This window comes from Scyliorhinus canicula, chromosome 26 (assembly GCF_902713615.1).
Source record: "Scyliorhinus canicula chromosome 26, sScyCan1.1, whole genome shotgun sequence".
In the NCBI taxonomy this organism is placed as follows: domain Eukaryota; kingdom Metazoa; phylum Chordata; class Chondrichthyes; order Carcharhiniformes; family Scyliorhinidae; genus Scyliorhinus; species Scyliorhinus canicula.
Genome location: NC_052171.1, coordinates 10,844,940 through 10,866,525, shown reverse-complemented (window position 1 = coordinate 10,866,525; position 21,586 = coordinate 10,844,940). Strand labels below are relative to the sequence as shown.

Here is a 21,586-nt window from a genome sequence, read left to right as displayed (position 1 = left end):
CCTGTGCTATACCTTTCTTTGTTCTTTGATCCACAGACTCCTGCTCTGGCTGCTGCCAGCCCTGGGCAGGGGGCAGGGACTGTGCTGCCAGCCCTGGGCAGGGGGCAGGGACTGTGGCTGCTGTCAGCCCTGGGCAGGGACTGTGGCTGTCACTCCGGGATAGCAGCTGCTCGGCCATCACTCCGGGATAGCAGCTGCTCGGCCATCACTCCGGGATAGCAGCTGCTCGGCCATCTCTCTCCCCCCCCCCCCCCCCCGGGCGCTCCGAGAGGCGGACGCCGGCCCGGATGGAGCTGGAGGACCAGGGCCCCGCTTCCCGGGACGCCGCGGCGGCGGCGGCCAAATCCGCCCGGCTCGACATGAGCCACGGCTTCGTCCGCCACATCCGCCGCAACCAGATCGCCAGGTGGGTGAGTGGCCGCCGGCCGGGGTGAGGGGAGGGACCGGAAGTGGCTGCGTGATTGACGGCCGCCTGGGCCAGTCAGGGAGCAGGGGTGGTGTCGCCCCCACTGATTGACATCCAGCCCGGCCAATGGAGAACGGGGCGGGGGTTCCGGTAGTGCGTCACTATGGGCGGTGCCCTCCCGGATTGACAGCGGGCCCGGCCAATGGGAAACGGGGCGGCCACGTTTACGCGTCACAATGGATGATTGACAGGTCGGGCTGGCCAGGAGGCGGGAGTTCTGGTCGTGCGTCACAATGGATGATTGACATACCGACTGGCCTATCAGGGATCGGGGGCGGCTCCCTCCCTGATTGTCAGCCGGGCCGGCCAATGGGAAATGGTGCGGCTCGGGTCCTCGCGTCACAATGGATGATTGACAGACCGTGTGGCCAGGGGGCGGGAGTTCTGGTATTGCGTCACAATGGATGATTGACAGACCGACTGGCCTCTCGGGGAGCCAGGGCGGCGCCATCCTTGATTGACTGGCCAATGGGAAACGAAGCTGCCTGGAACGGCCCTGCGTCACACTGGATGATTGACAGGCTGGCTGGCTGGGCACAGCACGTGTTCCCTCCAGATGTGTCTGGACTGGGGAGACCTTGGGAAATGTGTCAAACCCCATGGGAACCTGCAAACTCTCCAAAAGAATAATAATTAAATACACCGGTTGCAAAGTCTCCAGCCAAGGCGCAATGCAGGAATTGCATCCCAGAGCATTACCTGGGACCAAATTCCGCCAATTGCATCTATGGGGGGGGGGGGGGGGTGAATCGCGGGGGGGTGCCAGGGCGGCGTGGTGGGAATCGCCCGGCGCTCCCGCGATTCTCCCACACGGTGTGGGTGTCGGAGAATCGCGCCCTACTTCTCCCACAGGGTTGTGAATCTGTGGAATTTGCTACCCCAGAGTGTGGTGGATGCTGGGAAAATGAGTCAAGTTAAGGAGCGGTTAGACAGATCTTTAATTGGCAATGGGTTGAGGGTTACGGACAACGGGCTGGACGGTGGATGGAGTTGAGGCCAGGATGGGGTCCGCTCATGACCGAATGGCGGAGCACAGTCGATGGGCCAAATGGCCTCATTCTGCTCCTATATCTTACGATCAAAGTGTTCAAAGCAGAAGGGACAAGTGGCGATGGGGAGAAGTTGTTACCCCATTGGAGGAACCGGGAGGGGGGACAAATTTAAGGTGCTTTTAGGCCAGATCAGCATAGGCCAGACCAGGTAAGGACGGCAGATTTCCTTCCCTAAATAGTGAATCAGATGACAATCGACAGTAGTTTTATGATCAGCATTCGACCTGTATTTAATTACAAATTTTATGAATTTAATTTGAAATTCCACCAGCCGACGTGGTGGGATTTGAACCCGTGGCCCCCAGATCATCAGCCCGGGCCGCTGACACTACCATAATGATACCGCCTTCCCAAAATAGCAGAGGTGGGGGAACTTTGCCTCAGTTTCCACGCCCTGGAGTTCCAGACACCACTGAAGGAAGCTAAGTTGTTCCTGTGGTAGTTTTACTCACAGCTCCCTTGCTGCAGTTGTTACAGAACCTCAGTTAGGCCGCACTTGAAATCGGCGTCAATCCCGTCCCCGCCGTGTCCCGAATTCTCTGCCCCCCGAGATTCGGGGGGGGGGGGGGGGGGGGAGTCCCACCGCTGACAGGCCTCTCCCGCCGGCGTGAATTAAACCACCTACCTGACCGGCAGGATTGGCAGCGCGGGCGGGCGTCGGGGTCCGGGGGGGGGGGCCTGGGGCGATCTGACCCTGGGGGGTGCCCCCACGGTGGCCTGGCCCGCGATCGGGGCCCACCGATCGGCGGGCGGGCCTGTGCCTTGGGGGCACACTTTTTCTTCCGCCTACGCCATGGTCTTCACCATGGCGGGGGCGGAAGAGACCCCCTTCCCTGCGCATGCGCCGGTACGACGTCAGCAGCCGCTGATGCTCCGGCGCATGCGTGGACTTACGCCGGCCGGCGAAGTCCTTTCAGCGCCAAAGGCCGTCCACGCCAGCCGGCAGAGCGGGAATCACTCCAGCGCGGGCCTAGCCCCTCAATGTGAGGGCCTGGCCCCGAAAGGTGCCGAGACTTCTGCACCTTTGGGGAGGCCCGACGCCGGAGTGGTTCTCGCCACTCCAACACGCCGGGACCCCCCCGCCCTGCCGGGTAGGGGAGAATCCCGGCCCTGATCTCCACACTACCAGAAGAGTGTCGAGGTTTTGGAGAGGGGGCAGAAGAGATTTACCAGGATGTTGCCTGGTATGGAGGGCATTAGCTATGAGGAGAGGTTGAATAACGGGCAGCATGGTAGCATCGTGGATAGCACAATCGCTTCACAGCTCCAGGGTCCCAGGTTCGATTCCGGCTTGGGTCACTATCTGTGTGGAGTCTGCACATCCTCCCCGTGTGTGCATGGGTTTCCTCCGGGTGCTCCGGTTTCCTCTCACAGTCCAAAGATGTGCGGTTTAGGTGGATTGGCCGTGATAAATTGCCCTTAGTGTCCAAAATTGCCCTTAGTGTTGGGTGGGGTTACTGGGTTATGGAGATAGGGTGGAGGTGTTAACCTTGGTAGGGTGCTCTTTCCAGGAGCCGATGCAGACTCGATGGGCCAAATGGCCTCCTTCTGTACTGTAAATTCTATGAAATCTATGAAAGGTTGAATAAACTCGGTTTGTTCTCACTGGAACGACGGAGGTTGAGGGGCGACAAGATAGAGGTCTACAAAATTATCAGGGGCGTAGACAGAGTGGATAGTCAGAGGCTTTTCCCCAGGGTAGAGGGGTCAATTACTAGGGGGCATAGGTTTAAGGGGCGAGGGGCAAGGTTTAGAGGAGATGTACGAGGCAAGTATTTTACACAGAGGGTAGCGGGTGCCTGGAACTCGCTGCCGGAGGAGGTGGCGGAAGCAGGGACGATAGTGACGTTTAAGGGGCATCTTGACAAATACATGAATAGGATGGGAATAGAGGGATACGGACCCCGGAAGTGTAGAAGATTTTAATTTAGACGGGCAGCAAGGTCGGCACAAGCGTGGAGGGCCGAAGGGCCTGTTCCTGGGCTGTACTATTCTTTGTTCTTTGCTTGAGATGGCTATGCAGCGTTCAAAAGAAAACGTGAAGGCAAAATGTCGCTGCGTCAACAAAATAAAGACAGACTTCCGCGCTCGCTCACGTCAAGTGTGTACCTTGGCTCACGAGGCCTCTCAATTAGAAGCCTGTGAGTTTAGGCCCCACTTCTGTGCAGCGCTGTGGAGGGTTCCGCACTGCCGCAGGTGACACCTTTTGGACGAGACGATAACAGGAGGCCCCGGGTCTGTAATGTGAGGCGGATATAAAAATACCCATGGCGGCCCGTCAAGAAAGAGAAGAGAACGTTTCTCCAGGGTCCTTGTTGTTCATCGAGCATTTGGTCATATATATTTGTGGCTTCCTACTTATTCGCAGCAAAGGGCTTTGAGAAACCCTTGTGAAAGGCACAAACATCTTAAACGCTTAATTTGCATATAAACTGCCTTGCCGTTGTGCAGGCAAACCCGGCAGCCATTTTGGACACGGGATAATCTCTTTAACAGCCATGAGGTGAATTATTCATGAATTTATGTCTGGCTTGAGGAAGGGAATGAATGTTGGCCCGAGCTCCAGAACGTGCTGTTCTTTCGTGAAAGGTACAAGGAGACCTTTTGATATCCACCTGAACGGTTTGATGGCGCCTCGATTTTTCCCTCAGAATTCTAGTCGTCTTAATCAAGATTGTCTGCCTGATTTGTTGGAAGCGTGTGTCTCATGTCGGCTTCAGGAACCAAATGGGGCAGGGGGGGGGGGGGCGGGGTGTGGGATTAGGAACCTGCAACGTCTGGGGAACATCCACTCGCCTGCTCTTGTCCCTGAATTGGCCAATCCATTGGCCGGTTTGGCTCAGTTGGCCGGGCGACGGGTCCGTGATGCGGAGCGGCGTCAGCAGCGCGGGTTCAATTCCATGACGGCCGGGACTTCTTCGCAGGACCTCGGAGCTCACCTTGAGGAAGCGCAAAGCATCTTTGAGGGGGGGGGGGGGGGGGGCGCAGGGGAGGAACCGTGCATTCGATGAGGGGCCCGCCTCTGGTTCAGTGACCTCCTGCCGCATGGCGTGTCGCGTTTCCTGGCGGGTTCGGGAGGCAGGGACTGGGCCAGGAATGTCCGTGAGTCGGGTTTCTGGCGGGAGGTGAGTTCCCCGACTCCGAGTTTGAAGATTGGCCGCCGTGATCCTGAGTTGGAAGCTGGCCGGCTCAGCTGCGATGGAGCACCGTGTGTCCGGCCTTCGAGGCCTATGATCGGTTAGCCCCCCCCCCCGCCCCACGCGACTGCTGGCCTCATAGCGCCCTGTTAAGTGAAGGTGCTTCATGATGCGCGATCAATAACTACAGAAACGAAGGAGTAGTCCGAATCGAAGGCTTTAATCAACAAGATGTTTCCCCAGCAGCTCGAGTACAGAAAGAAGGCCGGCTGCTGGGAAACACGGGTTCTTATACCCCGCCTCACTGGGCGGAGCTACCTTACGTTCCGACCAATGAAATGCAAACACTTGGGCCAATGAGCAGCGAGCCTTCTCCACCAATGGTAGCTCACACTCCCAGGTACCGTAGTACCTCTAGTCATACTACCGCACGTCATTCGATGGAATCCTCGGAAAATCCTGAGGAGTGTTCGATGATCCTGTCATGGCGTTTGACCTTTTCAGGCAAAATGGACGCCATTAAAATCCTGATTGTTTCGTGTTGACCGTTCTTCTGCAAGGGCACGGGAGGCATGTATGTTGGACACGTGTCTCGTTCATGGCGAAGATGAATGGAGCCATGGCGCGTGACGGGTGAATGGTTAGCGTGGAGTTGTGGTTTTAGGGTTAGTTAAGCCCTCACTTGAGGTTGAGGATCGCTCCCCAGTTGGAGCTAGCCGGATGGGGTTTTTTAATCATTTTTGGGGTGTGCTGGGGGCGTTGACGTTTGTGTGTCGGAGTGTACCGGCCTGTGGTTTGTACCTTGTTGCCCACTGGAGATTGGGACGTCACATCTGGAAGACACTTCCTGAGGGGATTCTTCTGTACATGGGTCCTGGATCAGGACACTTTTTTATTTAATTGAACAGTTTTGTTTTCCCTCTCTCTCTCTCAACGGTGATGGGTGGGGCCCAGGGGGGGACTAGAGACCCATGGTTGGGTCCAGATCTCTTGTTATCCTGTGACCCACTCCTGCTAGTGCGCGTCTATTTTCTTGGGAGGCATTGACATCATTGGCCCTCTCCGTAATTATAGGGAATGATGTTGCTTCTGTACTTGAGACTGGGGTTACGTTGCATTGTCCGCTTAGAACTGGGCTTCTCGGCTCGGGGGGCGCAGTGGTTAGCACTGCTGCATCACGTCGCCGAGGACCCGGGTTCGATCCCGGCCCCGGGTCTCAAACCCCGTGTGGAGTTTGCACATTCTCCCCGTGTCTGCGTGCGCCTCGCAGGGGTGAAGGGGCGCCTGCTATCTAAGGAAGCGAGGTATCGGTGAGCCGTTGCTGCCTCCTGTGAGCTGCCGGATTTGAGGGCGACGTATTCGAGTGCGCGCCCGAACATGTCGCGGGGAACCTCTGCTGAACTCTGGTGGTAGCTTAAAAAGAATAAGATTTAGAGTCTCCAATTCCTTTTTTCCAATTAAGGGGCACCTTCAGCGTGGTCAATCCACCTACCCTCCATATACGGTCATGGATGTTTACTGCATAGCAACAGGCCCTGGTCTCATCTCCCCTCTCACCTTTAACCTTTGCCCTCTAGTTCCAAACTCCCCTATCTTTGGAGAGAATGAATAAAGAGCTTTCAAGCGGTCCCTTTTGTTTTTCTAGAGATGATTACGACAAGGAGGTGAGGCAGGCCAAGGAGAAACAGAAGAAGAGACAGACGCCAGCTCCAGTACGCCCTCGCAAGCCTGACCTGCAGATGTATCACCCTCGACGCAGGAGTGAGTGTCACCGTCGGTTATTCACAACATTCTCTGGGAGCAATTGGAGAATATTAACGCAGAGGGAAGTGACAATTAGAACATAGACCCTGGAGCTGTGAAGCATTGATGCTAACCACCATGCTACCGTGAGGCCCCAATTAAAGGATCATTTTTGAATCATAGAATTTACAGTACAGCACAGAACAGGCCCTTCAGCCCTCGATGTTGTGCCGAGCAATGATCACCCTACTTAACCCACGTAACCCGTATACCCATAACCCAACAAACCCCCCCCCCCCCCCTTAACCTTACAGGACACTAAGGGCAATTTATCATGGCCAATCCACCTAACCTGCACATCTTTGGACTGTGGGAGGAAACCGGAGCACCCGGAGGAAACCCACGCACACAGGGGGAGGACGTGCAGACTCCACACAGACAGTGACCCAGCCGGGAATCGAACCTGGGACCCTGGATCTGTGAAGCATTGATGCTAACCACCATGCTACCGTGAGGCCCCAATTAAAGGATCATTTTTGAATCATAGAATTTACAGTGCAGAAGGAGGCCGTTCGGCCCATCGAGTCTGCACCGGCTCTTGGAAAGAGCACCCTACCCAGGCCCACACCTTATCCCAGTAACCCCACCCTAGGGGCAGCAGGGTAGCATGGTGGTTAGCATGAATGCTTCACAGCTCCAGGGTCCCAGGTTCGATTCCCGGCTGGGTCACTGTCTGTGCGGAGTCTGCACGTCCTCCCCCTGTGTGCGTGGGTTTCCTCCGGGTGCTCCGGTTTCCTCCCACAGTCCAAAGATGTGCGGGTTAGGTGGATTGGCCATGCTAAATTGCCCGTAGTGTCCAAGGAAGTAAGGTTAAGGGGGGGTTGTTGGGTTACGGGTATAGGGTGGATATGTGGGTTTGAGTAGGGTGATCATGGCTCGGCACAACATTGAGGGCCGAAGGGCCTGTTCTGTGCTGTACTGTTCTATGTTCTATGTTCTAACCTTTTTGGACACTAAGGGGCAATTTATCACGGCCAATCCACCTAACCTGCACATCTTTGGACTGTGGGAGGAAACCGGAGGAAACCCACCCAGACACGGGGAAGAACGTGCAGACTCCGCACAGACAGTGACCCAACCTCGGAATCGAACCTGGGACCCTGGAGCTGTGAAGCAACTGTGCTAACCACTGTGCTACCGAGCCACCCTCGGATGCAGTGTTAGGGAACAGTAGCAAGTTACATTTTTGTGGCAATTTCAACTTAATAAGACGTCCCGACACTTGACTGGTACATTGATCCACGTACGGAGGTATGTGGGCAGCACGGTAGCACAGTGGTTAGCACGGCTGTCTCTCAGCGCCAGGGTCCCAGGTTCGATTCCCCGCTGGGTCACTGTGCGGAGTCTGCACCTTCTCCCCCGTGTCTGCGTGGGTTTCCTCCGGGTGCTCTGGTTTCCTCCCACAGTCCAAAGACGTGCAGGTTAGGTGGATTGGCCGCGCTAAATTGCCCTTAGTGTCCAAAAAGGTTAGGTGGGGTTATTGGGTTACGGGGATAGGGTGGAAGTGAGGGCTTAAGTGGGTCGGTGCAGACTCGATGGGCCGAATGGCCTCCTTCTGCACTGTATGTTCCATGTTCTGTTGGGTCAGGTGATCAAAAGCTGGGTCAAAGGGGTATGTTTTAAGGAGCACCTTAAGGACTAAAGGGAGGTTTAGGGTGGGAGTCCCAGAGCTTGGGACCTGGAGTGAGTACAGAAAAGATTTACCAGGGTGTTGCCTGGTCTGGAGCTATGAGGGGAGGTCGGATAAACTCGGTTTGTTCTCACTGGAACGACGGAGGTTGAGGGGCGACCTGATAGAGGTCTACAAAATAGGGGCATAGACAGAGTGGATAGTCAGAGGCTTTTCCCCTGGGTAGAGGGGTCAATTACTAGGGGGCATAGGTTTAAGGTGCGAGGGGCAAGGTTTAGAGGAGATGTACGAGGCAGGTTTTTTACACAGAGGGTAGTGGGTGCCTGGAACTCGCTGCCAGAGGAGGTGGTGGAAGCAGGGACGATAGTGACGTTTAAGGGGCAACTTGACAAATACATGAATAGGATGGGAATAGAGGGATACGGACCCCGGAAATGCGGACGGTTTTATTTTAGACAGGCATCATTTATTTTCCAATGAAGGGGCAATGTGAATGGCCAATCCACCTACCCTGCACATCTTTGGGTTGTGTGGGGGCGAAACCCACGCAGACACGGGGAGAATGTGCAAACTCCACACGGACAGTGACCCAGAGCCGGGATCGAATTCCTCGGCGGCTTGAGGCAGCAGTGCTAACCTCTGCGCCACTGCGCCACCCTAGGCAGGCATCATGACCGGCGCAGGCTTGGGGGGGCCGAAGGGCCTGTTCCTGTGCTGTATTGTTCTTTGTCCCTTGTTCGTCCTTGACCTGAAGGCCCACAATAGCAATATCAAGGCAGCTGATGCTGCTGTGCCTCAGTTGGGAGGCCTGCGGTGGTCGAAGCGAGACGCGCTTGGCGGTTATTTGAAAGAGTGAGGTTGGGTCTTGACAGGAACAGTCCGTTCTGGTTTGATCCTTTGCAGACGGAGCCGAGAATTCCTCGGGGTTTGACTACGAGGAGTCAAACGGCAGCAGCTCAGGCACGGACCCAGACGCCGCGACGGAGTCGGAGAACACGGAGCTCTTCTGCCTGGATTACCAAGCCGCTGACAAAATTGTCACGTCAGTTGTTATTCATCAAGTGAGTTGGCATTTGGGCGGCAGGGCACTCACGCGGGTCACAAAGATCGCCCGCCCTCCCGGCTTCGATTCGAGCGCTCTGCTGTTCCTGGCCGAGGCTACGGTTCGGGGACTTGCTCACAGCCCGACAGAATTGAACCGACTGGGATCCCCGCTGTACCCGTTCCTCAGTCTCCTTCTGGGGTCACACGGGAAGAGTGGCCACTTTGGGGAGGGGGGGGGGGGGCGCTTTTTGACGTTGCTGTTTTAATATCGGGAATTCGGCAGCCAATTCGCTGACAGAAAGCTCTCACAAACAGCGGCGTGATCACGGTTAGATCATCTGATTTTTGTTTTCGTTAACGCTGGTTAATTTATTTTAATAATCTTTATTAACAAAGAAAATTACAGCACAGGAACAGGCCCTTCGGCCCTCCCAGCCTGCGCCGATCCAGATCCTTTATCTAAACCTGTCTCCTATTTTCCAAGGTCTACTTCCCTCTGTTCCCCGCCCGTTCATATATCTGTCCAGATGCATCTTAAATGATGCCATCGTGCCCGCCTCTACCACCTCCGCTGGTAAAGCGTTCCAGGCACCCACCACCCTCTGCGTAAAAAAATTTCCACGCACATCTCCCTTAAACTTTCCCCCTCTCACCTTGTCACAAGTCGGCTTACATTAACGCTGCCAGGAAGTTACTGTGAAAAGCCCCTCGTCGCCACATTCCGGCGCCTGTTCGGGTACACGGAGGGAGAATTCAGAATGTCCGATTCACCCTAACAAGCACGTCTTTCGGGACTTGTGGGAGGAAACCGGAGCACCCGGAGGAAACCCACGCAGACACGGGGGGAGAACGTGCAGACTCCGCACAGACAGTGACCCAGCGGGGAATTGATACCGGGACCCTGGCGCTGTGAAGCAGCAGTGCTAACCACTATGCTACTATTTTAATTAATTGAAGGATTAACAGGGTCACCGGGGTTAGCAGGCGGATGGGAGTTTGGCTGACCCAGAAGATAATATCTCCACCAGGGTGGCTTCGGCCTTGATTTTCGTTTGTCCTTGAGCCGTGGAGTGGGAGCTGAACCCAGAACCTTTGTGAATTCAGAGGCAAGAATGCTACCAGCTCAACCACAATACACACACACTACAGACACACACACACACTACAGACACACACACACTACAGACACACACACACACACTACAGACACACACACACACTACAGACACACACACACACTACAGACACACACACACACACGACAGACACACACTACAGACACACACACTACAGACACACACACACTACAGACACACACTACAGACACACACACACTACAGACACACACACACACACACACTACAGACACACACACACACTACAGACACACACACACACTAGACACACACACACAACAGACACACACACACTACAGACACACACACTACAGACACACACACTACAGACACACACACTACAGACACACACACTACAGACACACACACACTACAGACACACACGCACACTACAGACACACACACTACAGAGACACACACTACAGACACACACACTACAGACACACACACACACTACAGACATACACACACTACAGACACACACACTACAGACACAAACACACACACTACAGACAGACACACACTACACACACACAAACACACACACACACACACTACAGACACACACGCACCAACACACACTACACACACACATACTACAGACACACACACGGCACACACACACTACAGACACACACATACACACACACACACTACAAGCACACACTCCCACACACACAGTACAGAAACACACACTACAGACACACACACACTACAGACACACACACACATTACACACACACTACAGACACACACACACACTACACACATACTCCACACTGACACTACAGACATACCCACACACACAAACACACTACACTGACTCTACACACACATGCACACACACGCGCGCACAAACACACACACGACAGACACACACGCTACACACACACGCTACACAAACACACACACAAACACACACACAAACACACACTACAGACACACACATACACACACACTACAAGCACACACTCCCACACACACAGTACAGAAACACACACTACAGACACACACACACTACAGACACACACACTACAGACACACACACACATTACACACACACTACAGACACACACACACACTACACACATACTCCACACTGACACTACAGACACACCCACACACACAAACACAAACACACTACACTGACACTACACACACATGCACACACACACGCGCGCACAAACACACACACTACAGACACACACACTACAGACACACACACACTACAGACACATACACTACAGACACACACACTACAGACACACACACACTACAGACACACACACTACAGACACACACACACACTACAGACATACACACACTACAGACACACACACTACAGACACAAACACACACACTACAGACAGACACACACTACACACACACAAACACACACACACACACACTACAGACACACACGCACAAACACACACTACACACACACATACTACAGACACACACACGGCACACACACACTACAGACACACACATACACACACACACACTACAAGCACACACTCCCACACACACAGTACAGAAACACACACTACAGACACACACACACTACAGACACACACACACATTACACACACACTACAGACACACACACACACTACACACATACTCCACACTGACACTACAGACATACCCACACACACAAACACACTACACTGACTCTACACACACATGCACACACACACGCGCGCACAAACACACACACGACAGACACACACGCTACACACACACGCTACACAAACACACACACAAACACACACACAAACACACACTACAGACACACACATACACACACACTACAAGCACACACTCCCACACACACAGTACAGAAACACACACTACAGACACACACACACTACAGACACACACACTACAGACACACACACTACAGACACACACACACACATTACACACACACTACAGACACACACACACACTACACACATACTCCACACTGACACTACAGACACACCCACACACACAAACACAAACACACTACACTGACACTGCACACACACACGCGCGCACAAACACACACACTACAGACACACACGCTACACACACACGCTACACAAACACACACACAAACACACACACAAACACACACACTACAGACATACACACTACAGACACACACTACAGACACACACACTACAGAGACACACACACTACAGACACACACACACTACAGACACACACATCACAGACACACACACACTACAGACACACACACACACTACAGACACACACACACACACTACAGACACACACACACACACTACAGACACACACACTACAGACACACACACACTACAGACACACACACACTACAGACACACACACACACTACAGACACACGCACTACAGACACACACACTACAGACCCACACACTACAGACACACACACACTACAGACACACACACTCTACAGACACACTCACACTACAGACACACACACTACAGGCACACACACACACTACAGACACACGCACTACAGACACACACACTACAGACACACACACACACTTAGACACACACACACACGACAGACACACACTACAGACACACACACTACAGACACACACATACTACAGACACACACTACAGACATACACACACTACAGACACACACACACACACACACTACAGACACACACACACTACAGACACACACACTACAGACACACACACACACTAGACACACACACACAACAGACACACACACTACAGACACACACACTACAGACACACACTACAGACACACACACACTACAGACACACACGCACACTACAGACACACACACACTACAGAGACACACACTACAGACACACACACTACAGACACACACACACTACAGACACACACTACAGACACACACACACTACAGACACACACACACTACACACACACTACAGACACACACACACTACAGACACACTACAGACACACACACACTACAGACACACACACACTACAGACACACACACTACAGACACACACACACTACAGACACATACACTACAGACACACACACTACAGACACACACACACTACAGACACACACACTACAGACACACACACACACTACAGACATACACACACTACAGACACACACACTACAGACACAAACACACACACTACAGACAGACACACACTACACACACACAAACACACACACACACACACTACAGACACACACGCACCAACACACACTACACACACACATACTACAGACACACACACGGCACACACACACTACAGACACACACATACACACACACACTACAAGCACACACTCCCACACACACAGTACAGAAACACACACTACAGACACACACACACTACAGACACACACACACATTACACACACACACTACAGACACACACACACACTACACACATACTCCACACTGACACTACAGACATACCCACACACACAAACACACTACACTGACTCTACACACACATGCACACACACACGCGCGCACAAACACACACACGACAGACACACACGCTACACACACACGCTACACAAACACACACACAAACACACACACAAACACACACTACAGACACACACATACACACACACTACAAGCACACACTCCCACACACACAGTACAGAAACACACACTACAGACACACACACACTACAGACACACACACTACAGACACACACACACATTACACACACACTACAGACACACACACACACTACACACATACTCCACACTGACACTACAGACACACCCACACACACAAACACAAACACACTACACTGACACTACACACACATGCACACACACACGCGCGCACAAACACACACACTACAGACACACACGCTACACACACACGCTACACAAACACACACACAAACACACACACAAACACACACACTACAGACATACACACTACAGACACACACTACAGACACACACACTACAGAGACACACACACTACAGACACACACACACTACAGACACACACATCACAGACACACACACACTACAGACACACACACACACTACAGACACACACACTACAGACACACACACACTACAGACACACACACACACACTACAGACGCACACACTACAGACACACACACACTACAGACACACACACACTACAGACACACACACACACTACAGACACACGCACTACAGACACACACACTACAGACCCACACACTACAGACACACACACACTACAGACACACACACTCTACAGACACACTCACACTACAGACACACACACTACAGGCACACACACACACTACAGACACACACACTACAGACACACACACTCTACAGACACACTCACACTACAGACACACACACTACAGGCACACACACACACTACAGACACACACACACACTACAGACACACACACACTACAGACACACACACTACAGACACACACACTACAGACACACACACACTACAGACACACACACACTACAGACACACACACACTACAGACACACACACACACTACAGACACACACACACTACAGACACATACACTACAGACACACACACTACAGACACATACACTACAGACACACACACTACAGACACACACACTATAGACACAAACACACACACTACAGACAGACACACACTACACACACACAAACACACACACACAAACACACAGTCATACACACACTACAGACACACACGCACAAACACACACACACACACTACACACACACAAACTACAGCCACACACACGGCACACACACACTACAGACACACACATACACACACTACAAGCACACACTCCCACACACAGTACAGAAACACACACTACAGACACACACACACACTACAGACACACACACTACAGACACACACACACATTACACACACACTACAGACACACACATACACTACAGACACACACACACACACACAAACTACAGACAGGCACACACATACTACAGGCACGCACACACTGCACACACACATTACAGACACACACACACACACACACACACACACAAACTACAGACACACACAGACAGACACACATACACTACAGACACGCGCACACACAAACACACACACGCACACATTACAAACACACACACTACAGACACACACACATACACTACACGCACACTACAGACACACACACACACGCACTACAGACACACACACACGCACAACACACACACTACAGACACACACACTACAGACACACACACTACAGACACACACACTACAGACACACACACACACTACACACATACTCCACACTGACACTACAGACACACACACAAACACACTACACTGACACTACACACACATGCACACACACGCGCGCGCACAAACACACACACTACAGACACACACACTACACACACACGCTACACAAACACACACACAATCACACACTACAGACACACACACTACAAACACACACACTACAGACACACACTACAGAGACATACACACTACAGACACACACATTACAGACACACACACTACAGACACACACACACACTACAGACACACACACACACTACAGACACACACACACACTACAGACACACACACTACAGACACACACACACTACAGACACACACACACTACAGACACACACACTACAGACCCACACACTACAGACACACACACACTACAGACACACACACTCTACAGACACACTCACACTACAGACACACACACTACAGGCACACACACACACTACAGACACACACACACACTACAGACACACACACACTACAGACACACACACACTACAGACACACACACACACTACAGACACACACACACACTACAGACACACACACACTACAGACACACACACTACAGACACACAGACACACACACACGCTACAGACAAACACACTACAGACACACACACACTACAGAGACACATACACACTACAGACACACACACACTACAGACACACACACAAACTACAGACACACACAAACTACAGACACACACACACTACACACACACACACTACAGACACACACACACTACAGACACAAACACACACACTACAGACACACACACACTACAGACACACACACTACAGACACACACACACTCCACATACACACACTACAGACAGACACACACACACACACTGCACACACCCCCACACACATGCACAAACACACTCTCACACACACACTACAGACACACACACTACAGACACACACACACTACAGACACATACACACTACAGACACACACTACAGACACACACACACACACTACAGACACACACACACTACAGACACACACAACAGACACATACACTACAGACACACACTACAGACACACACACACACACTACAGACACACACACACTACAGACACACACACTACAGACACAAACACACACACACTACAGACAGACACACACACACACACTACACACACACAAACACACACACACAAACACACACTCACACACACACTACAGACACACAAGCACACACACAAACACACACACACTACACACACACATACTACAGACACACACATGACACACACACATACACACACACACTACAAGCACACACTCCCACACACACAGTACAGAAACACACACTACAGACACACACACACATTACACACACACTACAGACACACACACACACTACACACATACTCCACACTGACACTACAGACACACCCACACACACAAACACAAACACACTACACTGACTCTACACACACATGCACACACAAACACACACACTACAGACACACACGCTACACACACACGCTACACAAACACACACACAAACACACACACAAACACACACACTACAGACATACACACTACAGACACACACACTACAGAGACACACACACTACAGACACACACACACTACAGACACACACATCACAGACACACACACACTACAGACACACACACACTACAGACACACACACTACAGACACACACACACACACTACAGACACACACACACACTACAGACACACACACTACAGACACACACACACTACAGACACACACACTACAGACACACACACTACAGACACACACACACTACAGACACACACACTCTACAGACACACTCACACTACAGACACACACACTACAGACACACACACACACTACAGACACACACACTACAGACAAACAGACACACACGCTACAGACAAACACACTACAGACACACACAAACTACAGACACACACACACTACACACACACACTACAGACACACACACACTACAGACACACACACACAAACTACAGACACACAAACTACAGACACACACAAACTACAGACACACACACACTACACACACACACTACACACACACACACTACAGACACAAACACACACACTACAGACACACACACACTACAGACACACACACTACAGACACACACACTCCACATACACACACTACAGACAGACACACACACACACTGCACACACCCCCACACACACGCACAAACACACACTCACACACACACTACAGACACACACTACAGACACACACTACAGACACACACACTACAGACACACACACTACAGACACACACACACACTACAGACACATACACTACAGACACACACACTACAGACACACACACACTACAGACACACACACACTACAGACACACACACACACACTACAGACAGACACACACACACTACACACACACAAACACACACACACAAACACACACTCACACACATACTACAGACACACACGCACACAAACACACACACACACTACACACACACACATACTACAGACACACACATGACACACACACTACAGACACACACATACACACACTACAAGCACACACTCCCACACACACAGTACAGAAACACACACTACAGACACACACACACTACAGACACACACACACATTACGCACACACTACAGACACACACATACACTACAGACACAAACACACACACACTACAGACATACACACACACTACAGACACGCACACGCACACACACACACAAACTACAGACAGTCACACACACACTACAGACACGCACACACACCCACTACACACACACATTACAGACACACATACACACACACACACACAAACTACAGACACACACAGACAGACACATATACACTACAGACACGCACACACAAACACACACATGCACACATTACAGACACACACACTACAGACACACACACATACACTACACGCACACTACAGACACACACACACACACGCACTACAGACACACACACATGCACAACACACACACTATAGACACACACACTACAGACACACACACTACAGACACACACACTACAGACACACACAAACACTACACACATACTCCACACTGACACTACAGACACACCCACACACACAAACACACTACACTGGCACTACACACACATGCACACACACACACGCGCGCACAAACACACACACTACAGACACACACGCTACACACATACGCTACACAAACACACACACTACAGACACACACACTGCAGACACACACACACACATTACAGACATACATACACACACACACAAACTACAGACACACAGACAGACACACATACACTACAGACACGCACACACAAACACACACACGCACACATTACAGACACACACACTACAGACACACATACACACACACACACAAACTACAGACACACACACACGCACAACACACACACTACAGACACACACGCTACACACACACACACAAACACACACACTACAGACACACACACTGCAGACACACACACACTATACACACCTACACACTACACACCCACACTCACACTCTCACATACACACACCACACACACACTACAGACACATACACTCTACAGACACACAATACACACACACACACGCTATACACACAAACACACACTCAGATACACACAACACACACACACTACAGACACACACATGCACACACTCACGCACATACAGACTACACACACACCTACACACTACACACACACTAGACACATTACACACATTCACTACAGACACACACATACACACACTACACACAACACACACACATACACACATTTCACATACACTACAGACACACACATACACACACATACTACACAGACACACATACACACTACACACACATACGCACAGACGACACACACATACACACAGACGCGCACACACACATATAAACACTGCACACACACAATACACATACACACACTAGATACACACACACTACACATGCACAACACACGCACGCACACTGCCCACATACACACACACCACATACACACCTACACACAAATTACACACATACAACACACGTACACACACATACTACACACGCACACTGTGCACACACACACTTCACACACTACATAGACACACTACACACACAGTACACACTACAGATACACTCACACTACGCACACACACACTACGCACACATGCATACTACACACGCACACTACACACACACACGTGTGCGTGCACACACGCAGATACACGCACCAACACACTACACACACGCTACACGCGCGCGCACACACATGCGCGAGCACACTGCAGACGCAAACACACTGACGCCTTTATCTTTTCCCTCCCCCCCCCCAGGGCGACGATCCCGAGAAAGTGGCGGAAAAAATTGGGACCAAGAACAGCCTGGAGCCGCTGATGAAGGAGGCGCTGAGGGTGCGAATCCAGGAGGAAATCGAGAAGAGGATCTCCAAGCGTTGCGCGTGGCTTTGGCATGCTGCTCCAGCTTTGGCGGGGAGGGGGGTGGTTTTGTTGCGTTTTTGTGTTGTTTCTTCTTTTTTTTCCCCCCCCTCCCCGATTCCAGACGGGAACGCGGAGAGATTCGAGGATCCCGGGATCGACAGACTGCCAAATACGAGTGGATATGTATTTAAGACAGGATCCACAATTCACCGTGCACAGTGTTAAACAAACAATAAGCGGACGGTCCAGTATTTCCTTTGGGATTAATGATTGCTGCAAAAGTGTTGGGGTTGCATCTGCTGGTATCTCCGCATCTTAGAGAATGAGCCGGCCATCCACATCGCCCTGTCCTGTAATTTGGTAGGTGCTGGAACAAAGGGATTGTAAGATAGTTAAAGTCTTGGTACTCTCTGGCTCGATTGCTGACTGCTAGGTACAAAGGAACAAGGAGAGTGTGGCCGTGAATAATGTGTGGGACCTGCGCAGCGTAAGGGAGGGTTTTCCGATCACCGTACGTGGTTGACTCCAGCCGTCGGGCCTGGAACAGCTCTGCCCGGCGATCGACGCTCGGACAGGTTCGCCTGCCGGTCCCACAAGGCGAGCCTCTCTCTTCCCTTTCCTGCCGCTCCCAGCAGCGACAAGTGTTCGGGGAAAGAGAGAGCGGGATTTCAGCCCCCCCCCAGCAACTAACAAAGGGCTGCCGGCTGCGTCTCAAGCACTGGCAGAGTTTTGGCTTGTACATGGAGATAGGAATGGCGAGAGGGACGAAGAGGAGCCAGGGCCGGGGAACATTTCGTTGAAAAAGCATACGAGAAGAGCCACAAAGTTTCTCTGCGTTCACTGCGTGCGGCTTTGTCGGGAGTCCGCCGCTGTGTCACAGAGTGGATATGTCCCAGGTCACCACACACAACCGGACAGAGAATGGGCTCCCACCGCTATGTCATTGCCCAGTCAACGGGAATCGATCCTCCGCAATTCACGCGGAGCAAATCTTTTACTCCAGGCGAGCTGAATCCCAACAGTATTCCTCGGCAGAGATCAAGTGGGATAAATGTTGACTCCCATCAACAGTGAGTGCTGTTCCCTCTTTCCCCGACGGCACAGTGGGTCGATGGACCCCCGAGAGTCAGGTTTGTATTGAGTTCGAGCTACTTGGGATGAGGTGCTAAGATTGCGAGAATCCTGTTGAACCCTCTTGTTGGCAATCGTGGGGTTCTTTGGGTATTACCTATCACTTGAGAGTCACTAACTCCGCGTCACGGTAGCATTGTGGATAGCACAATCGCTTCACAGCTCCAGGGTCCCAGGTTCAATTCCAGCTTGGGTCACTGTCTGTGCGGAGTCTGCACATCCTCCCCTTGTGTGTGCGTGGGTTTCCTCCGGGTGCTCCGGTTTCCTCCCACAGTCCAAAGATGCGCGGGTTAGGTGGATTGGCCGTGCTAAATTGCCCTTAGTGTCCAAAATTGCCGTTAGTGTTGGGTGGGGTTACTGGGTTATGGGGATAGGGTGGAGGTGTTGACCTTGGGTAGGGTGCTCTTTCCAAGAGCCGGTGCAGACTCGATGGGCCGAATGGCCTCCCTC

The 21,586-nt window shown here is 51.6% G+C and overlaps 1 protein-coding gene across 1 annotated transcript; it reads left to right on the top strand.

The window, feature by feature from the left end:
• The first annotated feature begins 253 nt into the window (after positions 1-253).
• Positions 254-21,380, top strand: c26h2orf68 (chromosome 26 C2orf68 homolog). Its single transcript, XM_038785592.1, has 4 exons — positions 254-406; positions 6,301-6,416; positions 8,992-9,149; positions 19,901-21,380. Exons 1-4 carry the CDS (start codon positions 288-290, stop codon positions 20,228-20,230), a joined length of 723 nt encoding a protein of 240 aa, XP_038641520.1. The 5' UTR covers positions 254-287; the 3' UTR covers positions 20,231-21,380.
• The last annotated feature ends 206 nt before the right edge of the window (positions 21,381-21,586 follow it).

Coding starts and splice junctions, on each gene's coding strand:
- c26h2orf68 (XM_038785592.1), top strand. CDS start 288: ATGGAGCTGGAGGACCAGGGCCCCGCTTCCCGGGACGCCGCGGCGGCG. Junction 6,417..8,991: donor GTATCACCCTCGACGCAGGA/GTGAGTGTCACC, acceptor GATCCTTTGCAG/ACGGAGCCGAGAATTCCTCG. Junction 9,150..19,900: donor CGTCAGTTGTTATTCATCAA/GTGAGTTGGCAT, acceptor CCCCCCCCCCAG/GGCGACGATCCCGAGAAAGT.